This window comes from Paramisgurnus dabryanus, chromosome 1 (genome assembly GCF_030506205.2).
Source record: "Paramisgurnus dabryanus chromosome 1, PD_genome_1.1, whole genome shotgun sequence".
Taxonomy (NCBI): Eukaryota; Metazoa; Chordata; class Actinopteri; order Cypriniformes; family Cobitidae; genus Paramisgurnus; species Paramisgurnus dabryanus.
The window spans coordinates 33340869-33356312 of record NC_133337.1 but is presented as its reverse complement, the minus strand read 5'-3'; the positions used below and the strand labels follow the sequence as shown (position 1 = coordinate 33356312).

Below are 15444 nucleotides of genomic sequence, written 5' to 3'. Positions count from 1 at the left end.
GCACAGAGGTAATTCAAAGACCGACTTTATTAATAGCTGCTATTAACATCCACAATGGATGATCCTATGACAAATGGACTTTGCTGTATACAGGCGTAAATGTTTTGAGATCTAATAATTAAACCACATACGAAGGTGGCCAAACGCATGTGACAGAGTAGCATTTGTAGCAAACATGGTTGTCCAGCCAGATGTATCCCGTCGACAATGCCTACTTACCTCTCAACAATTATGCTAACACAAGACTTTGGGTGGTTTCCCGGACAGGTCTCGGGTCTAGTCCAAGACTAAAATGCTTGTTTGAGCTGTCTTAACTGATCTTAAAATATATCAGTGCACTTTTTTTTGTTGATGCACACCTGTATTGTTTTTGTGCAAAGTATGTTTGAAAAAACGACATAAATGTCCTAATATAACTTGAGGCCTAGTCCTGGCTTAATCTAAACCCTGTCTGGGGAACCGCCCATACGTAAAATAGCGCACAAAAAGAAATGACCACACACGAGACTCTTACCAGATGTAAACGGGTTTCCTAAAGACTTGTGACGGGGTAGCCTGAAACGAATGTTAACAATGGGTTAAATCAGAACCTTAGACTAATGAATGCTTACTTCACATCTCTCTGTGCAGGAACTCATGTCATGGAGGGTTCTGGAAAAATGCTGGTCACTGCTGTCGGAGTAAATTCCCAATCTGGAATTATCTACACGTTATTGGGTGCGGGAGAAGATGAAGAGGAGGATGAGGATAAAGAAAAGAAAAAAGAGAAAAAGAAGGAAAAGAAAAGTAATTGCCAGTATTATTTATAGTCGTTTTGCCTGTCTTAGAAACTAAAACAGACCAACCATAGCCGTTTGAGACTATAAAGTGTTGGCCCCTTCCTGATTTTTTATTTATTTAAACTTCTCATTGCAATTTTGCGTGTTTGTGGTCCGATCGCAGCGTTGGATTTGCAAGCCTCGTGAGGTTGGGGCACACATCTGTTAATACCCGCATAAATATTTAAAGGGCCTTTTTTGACTTTTGACTTTTACATAATTGGAAATATTTTTAAATATGTGCTGCAGAACTGTCTCTTGCACAATAGTTAATATAATGAATAAATTAGGGAGCATTATTTATGTGACGACTCTTCTGCTCTCTTTCTACAGATAAAAAGCAGGATGGCTCTGTTGAGAACAGAAAAAAAGGTGAGCAACCCTATTGACTTAATGGCATAATGAACAGCATATCGGCTTAGCAGGTTACCCTCCTACATCCTGCATTAAAACCATCGCCTTGACCCATCAGTGCTTTATCTTTTTAAAGCTTATCCACACTATTGAGTCTCACATGTCTGTAGTGTTGAGAAAAACTGATGTGGTAAAGTGGTTTACCCTGGTACCCATTTGCATTCCTGCCTGGTTTTTAGTGTCAAGTTGATCTGAACAGGTGTTGATGTATCCGGTCATGCTGGTTATTTTGGATACTCCCATTGTAGCTTTAAGCCGGCCAGTGATCCGCACCTGTTTTTCTTTTAACCTTTTATTATCTAACATCACTTAGCCAAGCAGGGCAGAGTCCACCACATACAGACAAGCTCTCTAGCCCCTTACTATCATGTGTGTGCTTTTTGAAGCCCTGGCCACAGATCGCCCTGCCAGAAATGAGCTCTAATCCACCAGACTAGGATTATGGCCCTGCGAGTAGAGCACAAAACATGCCACGGTAGAACATTCACCCCCGCGCCTCCCCTTACCCCCTGCTAGTTTGAACACACTTGCATTACCTCACATCACACGGCCATTAAATCCCGTGCACAGGCTGACTGCGACACGCTTCGGTAAAACAACCACAGGAGCGATGGATAGAGACGTCCCGCTGTGTCTGAATGATTGAAGGCATGCTCCATTCTTTGCCTGTGTGTTGTTATATTGGCAGGCTGTACTTTCAGCATGCTGAATGCTTGCCCAGAGATCAGGCTAAGTTTCTGCATGTCTTTTTTTATGGCCGATAGCACTAAGTGATGCATTGTAGATCAGGATGACTGTATGTGTGTGTGTGTGAGGCTGTATGTCAGCGGGATGCCTGTGTGGTTTTTGTGTCTCCTAGGTTACTTTGCGTGATGGGTATAAATGTGGCACTTAAGTTATTGGAACGTTTTATTTCTCTGACCACATAATGAAATTACCCCTGATTTATAATTACTGTTATAATGAATTTTTCTTCTCACTTAATTATATTTGTCACATGAAGGAACCACAATTTAATTAGGAAATGCTTCATGTGGCACATCGAGGGGAAAATCACAGTGATGTACAGCACAGAGTCCTTACGGCACATTCGCTGTCCTCATTTTTCTCGTTCTGTTCTCTCTCTGTGCAGCTAAAGCCCAAGATGGAGCCGCAATGGAGATGCAGCCTCTAAACAGCGATGAAGGGGCAGAGGGTGAAGAGAAGAAAAAAAGCAGCTTGCCAAAGAAGGAGAAATCAGTTTTGCAAGGGAAACTGACCAAATTAGCGGTCCAAATCGGCAAAGCAGGTAAGCGGGTAAAATGCTAGCCGTGCACCTAGGTTTTGTGGGTTTACTTTCAGTACCTGTAGCTAAGCCCTAAGGTTTACATTGGTAAATAGATGAGTCCTGATTCATTGATTCAGATTTACTTCTCAGTAATGTACATTTAAGGTACAAAAAAATTAGATAATAAAATATTATAGCATTTAACCAGTGGTGGACAGTCAGTGTCTTCTCTGCTGCTTTTATGCTTTTATCCAATAATATATCAGCCCCCATGTATTGCTAGGGTCAAGGAAATCTGCCTTGAGACCTTCAGAATCACCAATGCTGGTTCCTGAGCTTAAAATTAATTGCAAGAAGGTGTTTCTTTAACCAATCAGATTTTGAGTTTGACACACATTTAGTAAACATACAATAACATCAACATTTTCATGGACTATGTAGAACGCGCTTTAAACATCCAATCAAAGAACGTTTTATTAAACGTTAAGACTTATACACCACCAGCCAAAGTATCTAATGTTATAACCGTATGTATATGAATAGTGTCAATTTGTCAAATACTGTTGTATCATAAGATGCATCCACGATCGCGGGTCTCTGAATACCGTGAACACAAATCAGCTGCCTATCAGCGTGTACGGAATTGAGACCGAATGGTCTTTGGGTTTTAGATCCGCAAACCACCCATGAATATTGATTAATCTGCACCTCAATGACACGTTAATATTATTCCACCCAGTTCATCAAATATTAGCAGTTCACCCATTGGGTATCCGCCTGCATGCAGGACTCTGGTATGAATCTGGTATGAAAAGATAATTTACTCGCGACATCCGCAATTGGAGGTGGGAATCTGAAGATGACATTAATTCTCGCTGCATGAGTTACCTGTCTGTTATGCAGCAACCTGTTATTCTGCATTTCGGAATAAAATTGATGTTTTATCACTTAATTTAACTAGTGTAATTTGTATATACATGCATCCTTAATAAAAACAGGTTCTTGATTCCCAATCATACTGATGTTGCTGCACACATATAACTTGAAAAAACTTCTGTCTGTATACGTGTCTTTGTGCAGGTTTGATAATGTCAGCTGTCACCGTGATCATTTTGGTGGTGCTGTTTGTGGTGGACACATTCTGGGTCCGGAATTTTCCTTGGAGGGCGGAGTGCACACCCATCTACATCCAGTTCTTCGTTAAGTTCTTTATCATCGGTGTGACTGTGCTGGTGGTGGCTGTCCCTGAGGGACTTCCTCTGGCTGTAACCATCTCGCTGGCTTATTCCGTAAAGGTACGTACCTGTCCTTTTTAACTGATTTAAAGGGTGTGACAGTAGCCTTCTTTAGACTATGGTAGATAAAAACATGTTAATGATTGTATATAGATGTGTCCAGCGTCACTGTAGCTATTACAGTAATATTACCTTTCTGAACTTCTGCTTTTTAATTGGGATTCGTTGATTTTTTTTCGTTGTCTAATCTGTTTACATCATAAATGAGTTATTTTTAATTATTTACTTTGGTACTTTTTTTTTCAGAAAATGATGAAGGATAATAATTTGGTGAGGCATCTCGATGCCTGTGAAACCATGGGCAATGCAACAGCCATCTGTTCCGATAAGACGGGTACTTTGACCATGAACCGAATGAGGGTTGTACAGGTTTTTATCGCTGACAAGCACTACAGGAAGGTCCCCGAGCCCGATGTCATTCCTGCCAGCATAATGGACGTGCTCATACTGGGCATCAGTGTCAACTGCGGTTATACCACCAAAATCATGGTGAGTCTCCAACAAAGCGTAAAACAATCACAAAGCAGCATGGAATCCACGTCCTAACACAAGCCCCTCCATATGTGCATGCGAAACAAAGGGTTTTTCATATTCGTAAAAATATTATTAATATTTAAAAAAAATAAAAAAATGTTATGACTGTCTTGTCATATTAAGTACTATTTAAAGGATTACTTTACTTTCATAATCCAAGATGCTTGTCTTTTTTTGTTCAGTTGAAAAAGTTTTTAAAGAAAACATTCCAGGATTTTTCTCCATATAGTGGACCTCAACGGTTTACAGTTTCAATGCAGATTCAATTGGCTCTAAACGAACCCAACCAAGGCATAAGGGATTTATATAGCGAAACGAGTGTCATTTTTGCCAAAAAAAACCCCCACAACTTCTTGTTTCGACTAGCGTGCCAGCAGCACCCCTATATGTTCATTATATGGAGAAAAATCCTGGAATGTTTTCTTCAAAAAAAAAAAAAAATTCTTCTCAACTGAACAAAGAAAGACATAAACATCTTGGATGACATCGAAGTGAGTAAATTATCTGAATTTTATTTATGAAAGTGGAATATTCCTTTAAGTACATTAAGTCTCAAAAGCTTCACATAGCACGTATGAAACACAATAACAGCTCTAGGTTAACTTCGAAGTAGATGTCCGAATAAAATTATTTAAATAACCATTCTGATAGATTTCGTGAGCTCATGCAATGACTGAATTTTAAAATGCTTCTAAATAAACTACTTTTCTAAATATCCTTCAAAAAAATCTTATATAAGATTTTTTTTTTTTGATAAGGTCATCACATTTTATTGTGTTGCTTTCTTAAATCTTTCAGCCCCCTGAAAAGGAGGGAGGCCTACAACGTCAGGTGGGCAACAAAACCGAATGTGCCTTGCTGAGCTTTGTTTTGGATCTGAAAAAGGACTATCAACCAATCCGCAATGAAATCCCAGAAGAGAAGCTTTACAAAGTCTACACCTTCAACTCCGTCAGGAAATCCATGGGCACCGTGCTAAAGAACGCTGACGGCAGCTTTCGGCTATTCAGCAAAGGAGCCTCAGAAATTCTGCTGAGAAAGTATGCCTTCCACGATCATAAAAATCCAATTTAGATCTTAATAAAAACAACTGGACACCATCATGAATAAGATTAAAACTAACACTTACCCCTGGTTTCACAGACAATAATTAAACCTAATCCTAGACTAAGATGGTTTGAGCTGTCTCAACTGAAAATAACTTTCACTGACAGATTTAAGAAAAAAAGCCAGTGCCATTTTGATTTGTTTCAAGATACACACCAGTAACGTCTTTTTCTAAGGCATGTTTATTAACAATGCTTAATTTAACTAAGGCCTAGTCCTGGCTTAAGCTTAGCCTTGTGTTAAAACAGGCCATAGTATACTCTTATTCAAATGCTTTTTTAAAGAGGGTTTTATCAGCAAATCGATCGTCAGATCAAATCTTTCCCTTGCCCCTCCAAAGTTGCCAAGCTGTGTTACTGATAGAAATTACTCAAATGGCTTTTTTTGCTGTGGTTGAGTTCAGCTGAGCCTTACCTGAGCCTTACCCTTTTTTTCCTGATCCAGGTGTTTCAAAATCCTAACAGCAACCGGTGAGGCAAAGATTTTTCGTCCCAGGGATAGAGATGACATGGTGAAGAGAGTGATCGAACCCATGGCTTCTGAGGGTTTGAGGACCATCTGCCTTGCTTACAGGGACTTTCCCGCCTCGGAAGGAGAACCCAATTGGGAAAATGAGACTGAAATTCTTACTAGGCTAACGTGTATTTGTGTGGTGGGCATTGAGGACCCAGTCAGACCAGAGGTACAAGCCCTGGCCACTTTGGTACCATCTAGACTTAAAAATAGACATTTTTTGGCAAAAAATACCTTTGCATTAACAATTAAGGATTTTTTGTTCATTTAGCGTTTTGTTTCACTTGCCAGTTAAACCTACAGTAGTTTCTTTACACATCAAACAGTTAAACACTACTCATAAAAAACGCTGGTATTACCTTACTATGTCTCTCTTTCTCTCTCTCTCTTCGGTCACGCTTTATCTTTTATCTTGGTCAGGTCCCCGATGCCATTAAGAAGTGCCAGCGTGCTGGAATTACGGTACGCATGGTCACCGGGGACAACCTGAACACTGCCCGCGCTATAGCAACTAAGTGTGGCATTCTGCTGCCTGGGGATGATTTCCTCTGCTTGGAGGGCAAAGAGTTCAACCGTCGGATCCGTAATGAAAAGGGAGAGGTGAGAGCCACGACCGTTTACCAACTAAGCCCACCCACGCAAAAGCAAACACTGAAGCTCATAATGTCTACCCTCTTTTCAGATCGAACAGGAGCGGATTGACAAGATATGGCCTAAACTCCGGGTCCTGGCAAGATCTTCACCTACAGACAAACATACACTAGTTAAAGGTACTCAGAGATTCACTCCTGAATGATAAAGTCAATGTAGAAAGTAGTTATTTTGACACATCGTACGTCTCTTCTCTAGGTATAATTGACAGCACTGTCGTGGAGCAGAGGCAGGTTGTGGCGGTAACAGGGGATGGCACAAACGATGGCCCCGCCTTAAAAAAGGCAGATGTTGGTTTTGCCATGGTACGTGCATGGATGAAAATCTTCCGCATCGGCTTCCACATAGTTTCTAATGATTGTCAATCTCAAATGTTCAGTAACAGAAATATTTGCCAAATTTGGAACTTCTCATTAAAACTTTCCGCCTAATTCACAACATGTGCCTACGCACATGAATTTGTTGTTCTACTTGTTCTTACGTTAGGGAATTTGGAGTGAACGGCCGCATGCATGAGGTTGGCAATTTGCATAAAATACCAAACCAGCTCCATAAAAGGGCTTTTTGCATCACAGGGCTGGTCCACAGATAATTTTAGAGCAGTTTGTCACCGAAGCCAAAGACCTCGAAAAGAAATCCATAATTATATTTATTATCTGCAAAGTTTTGTTTTGCTTTGCATTTTTGACGAACATATGTGCGCATCTTTTTTATTTGTAGAAAAAAATATAGCATATATGAGAATGTATAATATACTGTATATTAAAATAATAATAATAATAAATAATAATAATCCTAATAAAATATATAATATAGAAAATAATATAATATATATATGTGAGGAATAATTGATGACAGGCCGTTGAATTATTGGAAAATAATGCACACCCAAGGTGGTAATATGGGACGACGCAAAGCGTGCATTATTTTTAAATAATACAAAGGACCGGAGTCACTTATTTAGTTTATTCCACAGTTACCACAAACATTGCTCTGATGATTATTATAAGATATTTGACAAGTCAGATGTGAGTTTTACAGAAAAATAATCAACATTTGTGGAACATCTTGCATCCAATCAGAACGAAGCATTTAACAGGCCCGTGGTGCAATATCAAGTACATTTTATATATCAACATTATTATACAATACCCTAGTATTTAATTATAGCATATGTGATTTTTGTGTACGTGTACGTGTGGTATTAGTTAAAAGTAATTTTTTGTACATTTAGAAGAAATGTCTTGATTTGTTCATAAAAATGTCTGTACACACATAAATACATGTGCTTAGTAAATGAGACCCACTATGATTTCTGCATAACTTTGAAAAAATTCATACTTAAAAAATCACATTCAGCCTTATTTTTGTGGGTTATTTTCGGGTATTAGTTTTGTTTTTAATATTTTTCTTCTTTTTTGATATGCAGGGCATCGCTGGAACAGACGTGGCTAAAGAAGCCTCAGACATCATCCTCACTGACGACAATTTCAGCAGCATCGTCAAGGCCGTCATGTGGGGGAGGAACGTGTACGACAGCATTTCCAAATTCCTCCAGTTTCAGCTTACCGTAAACGTGGTGGCTGTGATCGTGGCCTTTACCGGAGCTTGCATCACACAGGTACCAGTTTGCACAGAAAACATTTTAGCACATGGTTGAAAAATCTATTCCACCATTCTGACGTGAAACACGGTCAAGTCCGGGGGGAGAGGGCTGACTCACCATCCGAGCTGTTAAGCTATATAGCCCAGATTTTCTCAAGGGATCGTGCTTTTTACAGATGCACCACGCTGGCTGATGGGAGCAGCTGATTGCTGCCCATCCTGTGTGAAGTGATTGGAAATTGTTAGTCTGAGGCAGGAAGACTCACGGGCAGTCAGCATGGGGTCTGGTACCGCTGTCCACTGGCAGAACACCAGTCTGAACCAGCTCTCGTCTGTTAAATGGAACGATAGCCTGGGTGATTGCGCTTGAGATCCCCTATTATCGCATAATGAATGGGAGGATTACGTTGGCACTTTGCATTGATGACAATAAATGGCCGGATGTGCCATTGAAGCGTGTTCTGCTTATTTTGTGTGCAGCTTATGAGCAAGCCCACGCGGAGCGCGCAGCCATAGGTTTCCGCAGAAAATGTGTTGGCTTAATCTTTTTACCAAATTTGATTTTGCTTTCAGCTAAAATGCAAAAGCAATCACAGATGCCATCTGGGCCCTCTCATGACTAGCTGCAGAAGTATGATATAAAAATAATGCGGATGTCACTATCTATAGCCTTGGCACTTATTTTATCAGCTGCTGAAGGTTAACAATAATTATAGAAATGAATGTGTTTTGAACATCATGGTCGTGGCAGTAAAGTAAAGCATGATGTCATACTGATCATTTCCTGTTTTTTTCACTCTCCCAGGACTCTCCTTTGAAAGCAGTACAGATGTTATGGGTGAATCTAATTATGGATACATTTGCCTCTTTGGCCTTGGCCACCGAACCCCCCACCGAATCTCTTTTGCTGAGAAAGCCTTACGGCCGAAATAAGCCCCTCATCTCGAGAACGATGATGAAGAACATATTGGGTCATGCCATCTACCAGCTCATCATCATCTTCACTCTACTCTTTGCCGGTAAGGTTGAGCAGATTAGATCAGTCCTTCCAGACAAAGTTTTTTTTTTTTGTGATTGTTGCGGGCAAAAATCCTTGATCTTGCAGCACATTTTTTTTTTAAAAATTGCGGGAACTTGCAAAAACTGTTTGCAGCTTTTCAATGATGTTCAAGTCAAATAATCACATCACTTCATAACGTTCCCATGGCAACTGGGGACATGGCTACGCTTGTGTGAAGTATATGTAACAGTTTTCAACTTTCTTGTTCGGAGTGTCGTGTTTTGCTCGTCATGTCAAAATGTGCGTTTGTTGCGTCACGTGAACCATGTGCATCATGCGTGCCTGCTGCACTCGCGTCATAGGGTTTATGATAAAAGAGACGCTCATGTTCACAAAATACTCGCAAGACATTAAATTACCGGTAAATGCAGATTACATATAAGATTAAGCAAGTATCTGTCAAACACAAGTGTCACTTTTTTCATAAACCCCTTCGATGCACCTGCTATTTTGACGTGACACGTGATGCACATGAGGTTTACATGATGTGCTAAAAACATATTTTGACATGATGGGCTAAATACATCTTGCGCCGAGATCAGAAAACAAAACTGAAAGGATCTTATTTTAGCGCTGTGTTGTTTTTGTTACAGGCGAGAAGATATTCGACATAGACAGTGGACGCAATGCTCCTCTTCACGCCGCCCCTTCCGAGCACTACACCATCGTATTCAACACATTTGTGATGATGCAGCTGTTTAACGAAATCAATGCTCGAAAGATCCACGGAGAACGGAATGTCTTCGAAGGCATTTTTAACAATCTTATCTTCTGTAGCATCGTCTTTGGGACATTTGTTATTCAGGTATATAGTCCATAAATCACTCTGCTCACCAGAAGACCTGAAGAGCTGTGTTATGAACTTTTTTTTCTTGCTTCAGATTGTGATTGTGCAGTTTGGAGGAAAGCCGTTCAGCTGCGTCGGGCTTAACATTGAACAGTGGCTATGGTGCACCTTCTTGGGCTTCGGGTGTCTACTCTGGGGACAGGTGAGCTGTGTATTGCTCTTCAGTAGTAATAAAGCAGTGCCCCCTTGTGGCCGTGTTCTCCATTTCTGCACTACGAAAGGATGCCATGATACACATTTATTTTTTTTATAGCTATTAAGTATCAACACGTTCTCTCGTTCAGGTCATCTCCTCTATCCCCACAAGCCGGCTGAAGTTCTTGAAGGCAGCAGGGCACGGAACGCAGAAGGATGAAATCCCAGATGAAGAGCTGGAGGAAATGGAGGACCAGGATGAAATCGATTACGCAGAGCGAGAGCTCCGCAGAGGACAGATCCTCTGGTTCAGAGGCCTCAATCGCATTCAGACTCAGGTAATCTCTTCTTAAACCACCACGACTTTACAGTCCAGAAGCCCAAACGGATTGCGATTTGTATTAGCACTCGTATATCAATCGAAGGGTTTTAAAGCATTATGATGACAAAAGTCATGTCAGGGAGGTTTGTTCTTAATTCAGTGCCTTTGCTCTCGGCTGCTATCTATCCCTGTCTTTTATATGGGTGCCCTTCTCCCTGTATCACCTCTCCTTTCTTGCTTTCATCTGATGCTCTGTCTTTTTCTCTCCTGTGCGTTCTCTGGGCCTATCACACTCTCTGATTCCTTCCAGATGGATGTAGTGAGTGCGTTCCAGAGCGGAATTTCCTTGCAGGGGGCCGTCAGGCGCCAGCCCTCCAGCTCCAGCCAACAGCACGATGTAACCAATGTTTCTAGCCCTACACATGTAGCCTTACCTCCTGCTACCGCCTTCAACTGCGCTTCTGCCGCTGTCGGGTGTGAGTGCGTGTTTCTTAGTGCATGACAATTAACATTTCCTCCACTCGCCTAACGGTCCTCATTCTTCTTCTAATGTCCTTCTATCTCTCTTACCGAAATATCTTTCGCATCGCTTTTCAATGTGACGGCTGTATATTCCGAGCCTCTGTCTCTTAGGGTCGAGGTATATGTGTCTGTGTTCTGTTTGATGGCTTTGGCTGGTTCTCATCGATGAATAACATCTAGTGTGTGTCTGCAGCGGCGATTCGTAAATGTTTTGAGTATACGCCCATGAGCACATTGATGGGTTGCCATTAGCACTGTGAAATAGAGGTAAGTATTTTGGATTGCCACTTTATAAACTTCTCAAAGTTGTAATCTTTCTCTCCTGTTTGTCGTCTTTCGTGGGTGTCAACAGTTTTTGATCATTCACTGAATTAACATCTTTCTTTGTGTGGTACTACTTTAGGCACTCCAGGGGTCATGAGATTTCTGGATTATCATGGAATTTTGAAATTGCTTTTCCTTACATTTGGGATTTTTTGTCCAAGTCTTGGAATATCAGGGATTTTTGTTTGTTGCTTTAAATATTAGTTTTCATTTATGAAAATGTAATCTGCTTGTTAACTTGTAATGTAAGGAATACCATTTTCAGGTTCAAGCTCTCGCTGACTACAATTTAAACAGCTGTTTTTTGGCACTGTTAATTCATTTCACGCATTTGAAGCTTCATTTTTATAATTTTACGGTGTACACCCTGATCTATATAAATGACTGGATTGCACATGACGTCAAAATTGTGAAGCCACCACGCTGCCATGTTGGATGCCCAAACCTTCTATTAAATCAATGGACGTTATCAGATTTTAATGATAAAACATCACTAGTCTTTGGTTTTATACCTGAAGTCTCCCTGTACATTATTACAACGCGAACATCCTAAGCATGTACATAGTTATTTACTAAAAGTTGTACATTTTGCTTTTTAACAGTTATTATACATTCATCTTTATTTCAGTATCAGATCAGCAGACAGCCGCAGCATATTTAGTATTAATGACAAACGTGCTCATTCTGAAATCTAAATAAATAATCATGCTTTGTACCATATGTGCATGCAATAATTTGCTGGTTTTGTAATTATGTTATCTTTACAAGTTACCTAGACTTATTCAGAGAAATAACGCTGACCGTGTAGCTGAATGTTAAAAAACTTTCTTTATATGCGTGTCATTAACAGAATGCAGTAGACACACTCACCTTAATGTTTCTTTGTAAATCCCTTATCCTGGCTGATTTAAACATAAACATTGCAAATAACACCAGAATTAAAAAAAAATTACGTACACATATCCTAAAAATGTACCTTGTGTGACTGATACGCTGTAAACCGGGTGAATTTAGATCATGATTTTAAATGTAAGTCAATGACGCCCTCTGCCGGTTGGGAATACCAAGATGGCCGCCTGAACTCTGCACTGGCTTCACCTCACGCTGTTACGTTAAGTGTTCTATGTGCAATACAGTCATTTATATACAGGGTTACCACGGGTCCTAGAAATCCTTGAAAGTTTGTGAATCTGGGGGAATACATAGATACAGGTCATTAAAAGTGCTGGAATCTATTTTATGCAAGTAGTGTAGGATAATATCATAAAATTCTAGACTTTTTAAGCACACATGCTAAAATGTTCGCTTAAATTGCTTACATCTTCTGTATGCGAATGTTGATTCATACCACAATGCTTTTTTGCATAGTTGTATTTGACACATGAAAACTTCCCTAAGAAGGGAACGAGACACTGTGTCACCCTTGCCATACTTCCTGCATCCCTGTAACGCCATCTTAGGCAATATTTCAAATAGCGATATACTTCCTGGCTCCCGCGTCACCCTGTCTTTGTCGTTTAGCCTCACCATTGGTTGAATTTGATATACACATTCAGACGCACTTACCCCTGGAGGCGTCCCCAAAGTGTCACCGCAGTGCGAGTTCCCTCGAAATAGAACTGTAACAATGTATCTTAAAAGGTAACACGATGTAACCTTGCTCTCACTTGAAATGTGTCCCCTCATTTAGTCCTTGAATTTGAGGGTATTGGACCTGGAAAGTCCTTGAATTTGAAGTTAAATGAGGTGTGGGAACCCTGTATATAGATCAGTGGGTGTCCAGCTTTTTAATCAGGGAAAAGTTAGGGAATTTGACATTTGAATTGGGAACCCTGGCACTTTCTCTTTTTACTACTGTAAATGCAAGCTTTTATTTATTTCTCTTCTTTTGTCTGTCTTTCCTCTGTGTTTTACAGGAAGTCAGACGAAGTGCCGTCTCGCGCACAATCACACAATTTCTGTTTGTCCATCAGCTGTCTGCGCTACTTAGCCTAATTCTAACAAATTCTCTCACCAGGTCCTGCCAGACACCCTTTACGGTCAAATAAACAACTTTTTCTCTCTTTAGGACGCTTTGTATTCGGTTTTGGAGGTGTCGACTTCATTTTCGTCTTTTTATGCTAATGAAATGCAAAATGAAACTGGCTGAAAACGCTATAACACTGTCTGCCACATATTCCTTCATAGATTCAGTGAAATGTGTCATGGGCTATACTCAAAGGTTTACCTCTGTTAAACATAAGGTAGCGCTGCTCTGCATGGGTTCAGCCTCTTTAGATTGTTTGTGAATTTATTTGTGCTGGTGAGCTTACACTTGCTTGGCTGCTCAAAGTTTCACGTGTTCTTCACATAACATAATCAGTGATCGATCCCTCCCCTCAATACAAGCATGCCCAGAAATATTAACCTTTTGTGTTGAGCTGTGTCCTCTGGGCTTATTTTGGCCCTTAATATCTCTTTTCTGTCTCTCTTTCTCGTTATCTTTATGCCTCTCGTTCTCTCTCTTTCTCTGATGTTTTTATGATTAATTTGCTTTGGGAGTTTCTGATATCCAAGTGAGATGATGCCTCTAAGTTCTTGAACATTTCTTTGGATAGTTATTCCTGAATTTGTACTTATTTAAATCCAGAAAGAATAAAGGATTTCTGTCTCTCAATCAGAGGATAAGCTCACTGTAACACAAATGTACTCACCATTACCAGAGTCTTGCTCCCTCTCTCTCTCTCTCTCATGCGCTCCTCCTCCTCTCTCGTTTTCTCTCTCTCCCTCTTTCTCTCGCTTTCTTTAACTCTTGCTTTCTCTAGATCTCTCCCGCTCTCGCTTTCTCTCTTACTTTCTTTCAGCCTATTTCTTTCAATTTCTATATTTCTCTCTCCTTTTTCTTTCAATCTCTCTCCCTCTCTTTCTTTAATTTTCTCTCTCTCTCCCCCTCTCTTTCTTTCAATCTCTCTTTCCATCTCTTTCTTTTAATTTCTCTCTCCCTCTTTTTCTTTCAATTAGTCTCTTTCACTCTCCCTTTTTTAATTCTTTCAATTTCTCTCTCCCTCTCTTTTTTCAATTTCTCTATTTCTCTCCCAATCTCTTTTTCTCTGACCCTCTTTCTTTGAATCTCTCTCTCCAACTCTTTCTTTTAACTTCTCTCTCCTTTTATTTCTTTCAATCTCCCACTCCGTCTCTTTCTGTCAATTTCTCTTTCCTTCTATTTCTTTGAATCTCTCTCTCCAACTCTTTCTTTCAATTTCTCCCTTTCTCTCCCCCTCTCTTTTGTTAAATCTCTCTTTCCATCTCTTTCTTTTAATTTCTCTATCCCTCTTTCTGTCAATTTCTCTCTTTTTCTCTCCCTCTTTTTCTTTCAATTTCTCTCTCCCTCACTTTCTTTGAATCTCTCTTTCAATTTCTCTATTTCTCTCTCCATCTGTTTTTCAATTTCTCTCTCCCTCTCTTTCTTTCAATTTCTCTCTCCCTCTCTTTCTTTTAATTTCTCTCTCCTTCTCTCCCTCTTTTTCTTTTAATTTCTTTCTCCCTCTCTTTCTTTGAATATCTCTTTCTCAATCTCTTTTTTCGATTTCTCTATTTCTCTCTCCATCTGTTTTTCAACTTCTCTCCCCCTCTCTTTCTTTGAATCTCTCTCTCTCTCTCTCCCTCTCTTTCTTTTAATTTCTCTCTCCTTCTCTCCCTCTTTTTCTTTTAATTTCTTTCTCCCTCTCTTTCTTTGAATATCTCTTTCTCAATCTCTTTTTTCAATTTCTCTATTTCTCTCTCCATCTGTTTTTCAATTTCTCTCCCACTCTTTGTCAATCCTTTTTTTCAATTTCTCTATTTCTCTCTCCATCTGTTTTTCAACTTCTCTCCCCCTTTCTTTCTTTGAATCTCTCTTTCTCAATCTCTTTCTTTTAATTTCTCTATTTCTCTCTCCATCTGTTTTTCAACTTCTCTCTCCCTCTCTTTCTTTGAATCACTCTTTCTCAATCTCTTTTTTCAATTTCTCTATTTTTCTCTCCATCTGTTTTTCAATTTCTCTCTCCCTCTT

The 15444-nt window shown here is 39.9% G+C and overlaps 1 protein-coding gene across 6 annotated transcripts in view; it reads left to right on the top strand.

Annotated features, from left to right (window-relative positions):
* atp2b1a (ATPase plasma membrane Ca2+ transporting 1a) overlaps positions 1-15444 on the top strand; it is a 31983-nt gene that overhangs the window by 14131 nt on the left and 2408 nt on the right. For 4 of the 6 annotated variants that reach the window (XM_065289672.2, XM_065289670.2, XM_065289671.2 and 1 more), the window contains exons 6-21: positions 631-786; positions 1152-1190; positions 2365-2520; positions 3580-3794; positions 4041-4283; positions 5127-5368; positions 5880-6117; positions 6369-6548; positions 6631-6718; positions 6798-6904; positions 8029-8220; positions 9010-9223; positions 9858-10069; positions 10146-10253; positions 10396-10584; positions 10879-10965. In XM_065289672.2, coding sequence (XP_065145744.1) covers positions 631-786; positions 1152-1190; positions 2365-2520; positions 3580-3794; positions 4041-4283; positions 5127-5368; positions 5880-6117; positions 6369-6548; positions 6631-6718; positions 6798-6904; positions 8029-8220; positions 9010-9223; positions 9858-10069; positions 10146-10253; positions 10396-10584; positions 10879-10965 — 2666 coding nt within the window. Of the gene's footprint in view, positions 1-630; positions 787-1151; positions 1191-2364; positions 2521-3579; positions 3795-4040; positions 4284-5126; positions 5369-5879; positions 6118-6368; positions 6549-6630; positions 6719-6797; positions 6905-8028; positions 8221-9009; positions 9224-9857; positions 10070-10145; positions 10254-10395; positions 10585-10878; positions 11045-15444 lie in introns of all 6 variants that reach the window. The other 2 variants (XM_065289675.2, XM_065289674.2) reach the window with 2 other exon arrangements.